The following is a 9,074-nucleotide window of genomic DNA, read 5'->3' as shown; positions in this document are numbered from 1 at the left end:
GTCTGGGGTCTCAATACACGTTAACGTTCCCTGCCCCGCGCCCCCTACCGCGGTGAGTGGCGTCGCGGACACACCGAATCGTGCTGGCGGCGCTGCCCGCGCGGGGGTTCCGGATGGTTTCGGTTCGGATCTTTCGGAGTCGGTCCCCGCCTGTGGTGCTCGGGGCCCTCGGGCCTTCAGACGCCGCCTGCCGCCTTGTGTCCCTGGGCACCCGTGTCCCCCGCGCCGCGTGAGTCTCGGGAGATGGGCGTGCGGGGTGGATGGCAGCGCTCGGCGCCTGTGCCCGCAGCCTGGCAGGTCTGGGCCCATCGGGGCTCGGAGTCTGGCCCTGGGGTGGCGCAGACCCCGCCGCCTCCTGAGAAACCCCCGTGCAGCCCCGCGTGTGATGGGAGGACCGATGCCCGGGACGAGCACACTGTGGAGCGGGGGCTTTCAGGAGCGGGACCGAGGACGGGAGAGCGCGGGGTGTCAGAGCGCGGGTCACGTCCCGCACGCGAGGCTGAGGGGCCTCGTGGAAGCCGTGACTGCGGCAGGGAAGCCAGGGATGAGGAGAGAGAGACAGAGAGAATGAGGGAGGGAGGATCAGTGAGAGGGTCGACACACAGGGACCGTGGGAGCGGACGCAGTAACTCGGGAGAGTGGCAGGCGGAGAAGAGAAAAGAGCGAAACGTGGAGAAAAGGGAGGCGCCCCAGGACAAGGGGAGCAAAATAGCGAGCACAAGCAGAAGTGGGGCCGCAAGAGAGAGGCGCTTCGAACGCAGAGCGGGAAGGAGCAAAAGGTTGCGGGCGGGCGAGGCAGAGACAGAGACAGCAGGAGAGGGTAGGATGACAGCGGGGAGAGAAACAGCGGTGCGAGATCCGATGGGGGTTCCAGTGAGCCGGGCGGAGGGGGTGTAACCGGAAAGCGGGAATGGAACAGGGAGAGCAGAGGGGACACCCGTGGGGGCAGAGAGAGGCAGAAACGTATGGCGAGTGGAACAGTCAGAAAGACTGGGGAGAAAGAGTAGGACAAGGCGAAATAGGTGTGAAGAGTTCCCCGGAAAGTGTAGGTGTAGGGAAAGGAAGAGAGGAAAGGGGAGAAAGCAAGGGAGGAGATGGGGAAACACAGGAAAAACAGCGGAGAGAATCAGGAAAGAGGGAGACGTGAACAGATTGATAGAAATCAGTGCTCCGGAGGGAGAAAAAAGGGGGAACCCAGGTCTGGATGAATGGTGGTTGATGGGATATGGGTGATTAAGTTGTGATCCAGTGACCTGTGTCTTCGTAAGGTTTTTAACTTGAAATTTGCCTGTTTGAATTGAACCGATGGGAAAGAGAATTACAGAACTCCTGTTTATACAGCTCCTGTATAAAATAATTTTGTAATTATCTTCACTATAAATTTAGAAAATTAAACATAGTATTACCATATAATCCGCCAGATTTACTTCTGTGTATATACCCAAAGAAATTGAAAGCAGGGACCCAAACAGGTATTTTGTACATCTATGTTCATAGCTGCGTTATTCACAGTAGTCAAAAGACCCAAAGAGCCCTTCTATGCAAAACACAAAACGCTTGTGTGTATTCTGTCTCAGTCCTCATCCAACCCAGCTTTCCCATCTGCCATTTCTTTCTCCTTGTCAGAGGCAGTAATGTCCTCCAGTTTTCTAAATCTACTGGTTAATTCATTGTCTTCATCTGTCTTATCAACATGTTGAACAGTGGTGACTCCTTTACAGACTTTTTTTTAATGGCTTTCAGGACATCCCTCTGTTGACAAATCTTACCTGTCATCTGTGTGTCTGTTTCAGTTTTCTTCTTGCTGTTCACTTGCCCATTTCTTCTGCCCACTTTTCCTCTGCTCCCTGCTCTCTAATTGAAAGGGGGCCCCATAACATAGTCTTGGACATTTTCCTTCTCAGCCTACACCAAGTCACTTTCTGTGTCACTATATCTCATGGCTCTAAATACCTTGCGGGGTCCCAATGTCACAGTCTTATCTCAGACCTCCTCCCTGAACTCCAGATTGTGTTGTCCAGCTGTCTCCTTGACACGTCTGTTGGGACGTCTAACAGGCATTTCCACCTTATGATGTCCAAACATGAGCTCCTGAACTCCCCCAATTATGTTCCCTGCAGTCCTCCACTTCTCAGTCAAGAGTAGTGCCATCCGTCCTGGGGCTTAGGTGACCATCTTGGCATGTTTTCGAATTCCAGAGCATATTACATTAATTGTGTGTGTTTTTACTTAAGACAGAATAAAAAAAAGGGGTGGGGCGGACACCTGGGTAGCTCAGTTGGTTAACTCAGTTTTGGCTCAGGTCATGATCTCACGGTTCGTGCAATGCCAGTGCAGAGCCTACTTGGGAATTTTTCTCTTTCTCTCTCTTTCTCTCTCCCCCCCCCCCCACTTCCGCATGTGTGCATGCACGCTTTCTCCCTAAAAATAAACGCTAAAAAAAAGAAATAGATTAAAAGAAAATACATTAATATGGGTAAAACACTACATGGTTCCCAAAATTCACTTGGGATGGGGGAGAACAGTGTCTGAAGACAATGGCCAGCTGGCTATTCCTGATCTACTTCTGTGACCTAATACTCGGCTTGTCTCTTCCTCCCTCTTCCTCCCTCGCTTGGATAGAGGCACTCAAAGGTCTGCTCTTCCCGAGGCCAGGGTCAGCACTGCCTCAGGGCTTTCCCAAGGGTGGTCCCTCTGCCTAGAATTCTGTGACTCCTCAAATGCATGTGGTGAACTTCTTTCCCCAGGTCTTTGTCTTGATATCACTTTCTTGTGGGGCCACCTCTGACACTGCCCTGTCACATCCTAGCCTCGTCCCTACCCCGGCTCTGGCCTGTAATGCCTACTCCGCATGGGTGTCTCTGCTCCTTCCTCTTCCACTGTCTGGATACCGGGGACAGGGGCCCAGGAGAGAGCAGAGCCTCAGGTGGGAGGTGTGCTGGGCTGGTGCCCTCTGAGTGGTTCTCGACCCTGACTTTGCATTGGATTGCTGAGGCATTTTGTAGTTACCTCTTATGCCCAGTCACCAGGAATTCCCCTTCTTGTGTTTGGGATGATGGGGAACAGACTCAGTGGTGTTGAAAATGCCCCAGGTGATTCTAATTTGTATCCAGCATTGGGCCCCAGGGCCTTAGCTCATCCATTAATGAGGAATGAACCAGCCCCGGATCTAGAGACAGGAAGAGAGGTGAGGCGGGCTGTCCTTGACATGGGGTGTTATTGGGGGAGCCTGTGACTCCAAGGGGAGGGTTAGTGCAGCCCAGATCCCCCCTGCTGTAGCTTATGTGTGTGCCTCACCAGGAGGGGAGTGCATTCTGCAGGAAGAGGTCTCTGTGTAGCAGTTTACTGTTCTGAACCCCTCTTTGGCAGTGGGCAGCAGAGGGCCGTCTCCCACATGGGGAGGTCTACCAGTCTGTGGTTGTGGCACAGAAAGGGGTAAGTTGACTCTAAGCGTTAAACAGCATATATTTGACACTCAGGTTTGACGTCTCGAGACCCATCTTGCCTGGGACAGAAGCTCAGAGGAGGAAAGTCCAGGAGTCAAGAATGACTCTTTCTCAGGTAAAGTCATATCTGGGTTCCTTGTTCTGTCCTCTGTGTCCTGCACTACCACTGGGCCATGCTCATCTCACTCTGAAGCGTCCCCCCTGACATGCTTGCTCACGCTCACCCCAGGACCTTATCTCAGCCCCTCTATCTCCACGCAGATTCCAGCTCATACTTCAACTGTATGTGCATTTAATGGAGATTGAGTCGCTTGTTACTATTTTTAAATATTTTTTTGCAAGAGGCTGCCTGGCTGACTCAGTAGGTAGATCAAGTGACTCTTGATCTGGAGGTTCAAGCCAGACTTTGGGAGTGTGATTACTTAGATTTTTTTTTTCTTCACAGTGTTGTTTTTGTAAGCAGGCTTAACATTACAATTTTATTTACCTGTAATGCAATTCATACGTGTTTATTGTACCAGAAATGCTGAAATGCACATGAGTAAAAATGATACAGAGAATGAAGATTTACCTATAAAAAGATGTTACTTAAAGACCGTTAATTTGACTTCGGTTTTTTTCAGTGTGTGTGTTGTAGGTGCACACGTGTGTGAGCAGGAGCCTGTGGTGTGTATAAAACACCGTGTCATTTCAGAAATAAGTTTCATATTTATTTTAACTTTGAAGGTATGTCTGACATGTTTTCCATAGCCTTAAATTTTTTTCTACACCATCACCTAAATGAGGTAACAGCAGTATGAATACTGTGTGTGCACATGCGCCTGTTGCAGACAAATATATTTATCTTTATCCGGGTTTAAGTTTCAGCCATTAACTTCTTTCATATTTTCTCCGTTAGGAAGCTCTCTGTCAACAGACTTTTACCGTGTGTCCATTACATTCCTGTGAGGCCCTGTGGGTTCCATGCTAAAGCCTGACCACTTGTTTAGGGACAGGCTCTGCCGTTTATTACCTGATTGACTGATGCAGGTTCCTTAGCGTGTGTGTGTGAGTTGGGTCCTGTGTAAGATGGGAACCACTACTAATTTAATTGGATGCTATGTTCTTCTACAAGTAGGGTGATATTTACCATATGAGAGGTGTTTGAAACTTTGAATAGATTCTGTTGTCATCAGCTTCTCATTTTTTCTAGTTTCACTTTTCACTGATGCTACTTTGGACTTGGTCATCCCTGAAGACACTACTCATGCTCTAAGTCATGGAGAAATTAAGTGTTATATGGTGTATACAACATACTGTCTAGAACTTGCATATAGTCTACCATTTGTTGACGTTTTTCATTTTTGAATTTTATCTGGCACAATATTGTAAAATTCTCCGTAGTTTAGCTGATGGAAATTCTCTAATGGAAAGTGTAGCAAAGCAAAATCAGGGATTTATGACTTGCTCAAAATGATGTGTCTTATCCAATTACTCATTTATAATTAACTCTTATGCCTCTCTCCTCCTCTCGTTTTTGTGAAAGAAGTACTCTCCTGATGGCCTCTTGGTGAAATGTGCTTTCATTTCAGGAACTGTTGACCTTCAGGGATGTGGCCATAGAGTTCTCTCAGGAGGAGTGGGAGTGCCTGGACCCCGCTCAGAGGGCCTTGTACAGGGACGTGATGTTGGAGAACTACAGGACCCTGGTCTCCCTGGGTGAGGATAGTTTCCCTGCAGAGGTTGGGAACTGCTCTAGGCTACCTTTGTGTTTCTTTTGGGAGGCGCTTGAGAGTCCCTGCCCTGTTTGACTGAGTGAAGCCCTGTTGATCCAGAAATGAAAAGCTTCACACCGAGGTGTCTGGATTTGAAGTGCCCCCTTTCCTCCGATGACGTGCTCACTACATGCAGGTTAGTGGTGGCGCTAGAAGTTGAGGAGACACAAGACTTTATGTCAAAACTTTAAAACATCGCATTGCCTGGTTTTACTCCTGTACTCTTGATTCAGTAGTTCTGGGAAGAGAGCTGGATATCTGTATTTGTCAAACATTCAAGCATTTGGAAGATGTAGGTCGGTCACTGAACAAGTCTGTGAAACGCTATTCACAACCCGCCTATGTTGAATGTCCTTGGTCTCAGCTGTCCAGGAACTGGGATTGGTTTATGGAAAAGCTGCAGGACATCATCTACCGGTTTCCATGTCAGCAAGATCCTCTTTCTGAGCTGAATATCATCTCCACTGTGGAGGAAGGAAGAGCCTTGCACGGCCAGGAGTGGGGTGAAACTAGCGGCAAAACCCAGGTGGGTGGGAAGGTATCAAAGATGTGAAGGCAAGTGAGGGTCAGATGGCAGAGAGGAATTGACTCCCTGAAATGTTGTTTGGGACATTCTCCCGGGTGGGAGAGGTGTTTGGAAAAGAAGAGTTGATCTCTTGTGGGCTCTCAAAGGAGGGTGTTATTCTCCTCCTTCACCCTCTTCTTGGTGTGTGCGTGTCTCCTGCCCTCCTCAGTGGTAGTGCAGCTCCTGGCAGCGACAAGGGCAAAGTCTTTGTCACGACCCAGGCATGCCCTTCTCTGCCCCCAGGAGTCCTTACTGGTTCGACCTTGGGGAGCACACGGAGGGCTGTTTGTAAGGGGTGTCTTCCTTTGTTGCGTCTCCTTCTCTAGTCAGTCACACAGATCTTAGGTGAGGCCCCCTTCGTCCTGACTGCGGGCCTTCTCCAGCTTATATCCTGTTTCATGTGCTTGAGTGACTGATGGGAACACTCTTTGCATCTAGGGCCAGAGGCAGGTGCATGGGCTGTCCCAAGCCCTCTGCCTGCTCCATGCCTCTGCCATTTCTTCATTTCCACTTTCACGCTCTAGGGGCATGTGTACTGGGAATGGTCGGGTGGGGGGACCTTTGTTTGATCCCCAGTCCTTCATGGGAACCGTATTTCAGGCTTTAGGCCATCAGCCAGGAGTCTGTAGGTAGATCCCAGGTCCTGTTTCAACATCCCACAAAGTATAACCCCTTTCCTTAGTCTCTTATCTTCTTTGTCTCTGTCTTGCAGGTCTTCCTTAGTCTGGGAGTGTGCGAAAACCTTGGCTCTCCCTGATTTCATAGTCTCCTAAGTTTGTGTGGTTTTGCCTCTGAAACTTTCTGGGTTGTGAAATACACTGCCTTAGTGTCTGAACTTTTATCCTCGTATTTTCTGTTGTGATAACCTACCCATTATGTACTGGAGACGACTTGTGTGGTGAACTCTTCCATACAAAGTTTTAGTGGTAAAAAGAACATTCTAGATGCAGAACACTTATATTTAGATGTCACAGCACCATTCTGCTAAGTGGAGTTGTGCCCCAAAGCACCTGAGTAGAGTGGTCAGCATGTTCCCGGATGCTGGCATCGAGTGTAGCATGAGAGCCTGGCTTAGGGCTCCAGGATTTCTGGTTTTTGGAGTGTCACAAAAGTGCCTCTCAAGGGCACAGTGGTAATAGGGATCGAGTACACTAAGGGTCATCCCCCTTGATTTGGCTGAAGAAATACAGGAAAGTATTCTAGTGAGATCTTTGTCTGCCTTCAGAAACCCGTCTTTGAGATTGTTGACTAAACTAATGTTCATACAACAGTATTCATTCCATGTGTATGCCCTTGTTCCTCCTCAAGTTAGTGTTGTTAGTCTTATACCTGCAATTGTGGGACTATTTAATCAGTGAATGAATGTTGTCTCATACATTTTACAAGATTTGCTTCTTGAGCGTTAAGGGTTATGGGTGAGCACGCCTTTTCCCAAAACCTATATAACCTCTAAAATGGGGTGAGTAAAATCATAGTTACTGTTTCTGCATGAGTTTTGCTTGACATTATAACACATTATTAATAAATGCTTTTCTTGGGGCTCCTGGGTGGCCCACTTGGTTAAGCTTCTGACTCTTGGTTTCAACTCAGGTCATGATCTCACAGTTCCCTAGATCAAGGCCTGCATTGGGCTCTGCACTGAAAGTATGGAGCCTGCTTAGAATTCTCTCTCACTCTCTTTATCTGCCCCTCCTCTCCTTAAGCTCTCTCTCTCTCTCTCTTTCAAAATAAATCAATAAACATTAAAATAATAAATACTTTTCTCTTTTGAATGAATTTGGATTTTAAAATTGGGAATATTGGATATCTTGAGAATATAGTTTTGTTATGAAATGACTGTTAATTCCAGAATTATAAAAATTTCGTCCATAAAGTTATATAAGATATCATCCTTTTCTATAGTATGTTTTAATTTGTCTAAAGATAACTTGTTGGGTTTTATATGAATTTGATATATTGTTTAATTTCAGTTCAAATGTTTTATTTTAGTCATTTCTGTGTATAGATCCACCGTCTAACTCTGAGTATACTGAACTAATAGTTAAATATCTAATTTTACTTTATAGCAACATGACCAATTTCTTTCATGTACTTCTTCATCACTGTTACTTATGGCATAGATCTCCACAAAATTTTTAAGGTTCTGGAAATTCCATTTTTCAGTTAACCCATGAGTACTATTTTGTTTCTCATCTTCTATTTAACCTGAACTCTAAGGTTCACGGTGTTCTTGTTGACCCACATACCGCTATCCTGTTGTTCTGCCACCATTATTGTTTCCTGTATTGTTGGTACCTCTGCACAGCCAACCTCTTCCATTGATCTTCTGGAACTGGCAAATATTGTTTCTGCCCTTAAGTGCTACTGGTAATACCACCGTCATTAGAAGTTATTCCTTGTTGTTTGGTCATATGACCCTTAAGGTTATCTATAGTCTCCTGATAATTTTGTGAAGTCAGGGTTTATTAATTTTGGGCAAGTGCACGTTATTTTTATTCATTCATGATAATTGTATGTTTTTTAATACATTTGGTGATAGCATCCCTCACCTCATGTATGTTTCATGGCGATAGATCCAGTGATAGAACTGCAGAGTATGAGAGGAAGCTAGCCTAGGAGACACTATTATTTTTACATTATATAAATAGACTTAGTTTCAAATTTTTTAATCTATTGTGAAATTAATAACTTCAGTTGTTAGCTAGTTTAAAAAGAACTTCTAATTAAAGTAGAATTCACATAACATAAAGTTAGCCATTTTCAAGTGAGCAGTTTGCATATTTACAGGTTGTTCAACTACCATCTTTGCCTAGTTGCACATTTCCATCACTCCAGTTTACCCATTAGGCAGTTTTTCCCCAATTTCCTCTGTCCCCAGTCCCTGAAACATCAGTCTGCATTCTGTCTCTGTTTAATCTGTTTGTAGTTTTTCTTTTTCTATTTTGTCTGGACTCTTCACAGCCCTTTGCAATTCTGTATGTATTTAAAATTTTTTTAATGTTTGTTTTTTTTTGAGAGAGAGCAGGAGCAGGGGAGGGGTTGGGGAGGGGAGGGGGAAGAGGATCCAAAGCAGGCTCCACATTGACAGCAGCGAGTGCAACGTGGGGCTCAAATTCACAAACAGCGAGATCATGACCTGAGCTGAAGTTGGACGCTTAACCGGACGCTTAACCGACTGAGCCGCCCAAGCGCCCCATGTTTTCCACTTATTTAAAAATGGTTTTTGGAGTTTTGACATGTCTGTGTAGGATCTCCAGATCACTTTGGTCAATATTACCTTTTTTTTTTTTTTTTTTTTTTTTTTTAAAG

The 9,074-nt window shown here is 46.1% G+C and overlaps 2 protein-coding genes across 2 annotated transcripts in view; both read left to right on the top strand.

Annotated features, from left to right (window-relative positions):
- The window catches only part of LOC132691230 (zinc finger protein 677-like), a 35,106-nt gene that overhangs the window by 140 nt on the left and 25,892 nt on the right, over nucleotides 1-9,074 (top strand). The window lies entirely within an intron of this gene.
- Nucleotides 70-5,801, top strand: LOC132691073 (uncharacterized). The gene is made up of 4 exons (XM_081791400.1): nucleotides 70-229; nucleotides 3,480-3,561; nucleotides 5,018-5,144; nucleotides 5,565-5,801. The coding sequence occupies exons 1-4, from the start codon at nucleotides 114-116 to the stop codon at nucleotides 5,645-5,647; spliced, it is 408 nt and encodes a 135-aa protein (XP_081647526.1). The 5' UTR covers nucleotides 70-113; the 3' UTR covers nucleotides 5,648-5,801.

The sequence above is a fragment of the Panthera onca genome, chromosome E2 (assembly GCF_046562875.1).
Source record: "Panthera onca isolate mPanOnc1 chromosome E2, mPanOnc1 haplotype 2, whole genome shotgun sequence".
Classification (NCBI taxonomy): domain Eukaryota; kingdom Metazoa; phylum Chordata; class Mammalia; order Carnivora; family Felidae; genus Panthera; species Panthera onca.
This window is presented reverse-complemented; position numbering and strand designations above follow the sequence as displayed.

Excerpts from the sequence above, each read along its gene's own strand:
- LOC132691073 (XM_081791400.1), top strand. The coding sequence starts at position 114 with ATGGTTTCGGTTCGGATCTTTCGGAGTCGGTCCCCGCCTGTGGTGCTC. Across the intron at positions 230-3,479 it reads ACCCGTGTCCCCCGCGCCGC|GTTTGACGTCTCGAGACCCA; the intron begins GTGAGTCTCGGG and ends TTTGACACTCAG. Across the intron at positions 5,145-5,564 it reads CAGGACCCTGGTCTCCCTGG|CTGTCCAGGAACTGGGATTG; the intron begins GTGAGGATAGTT and ends CCTTGGTCTCAG.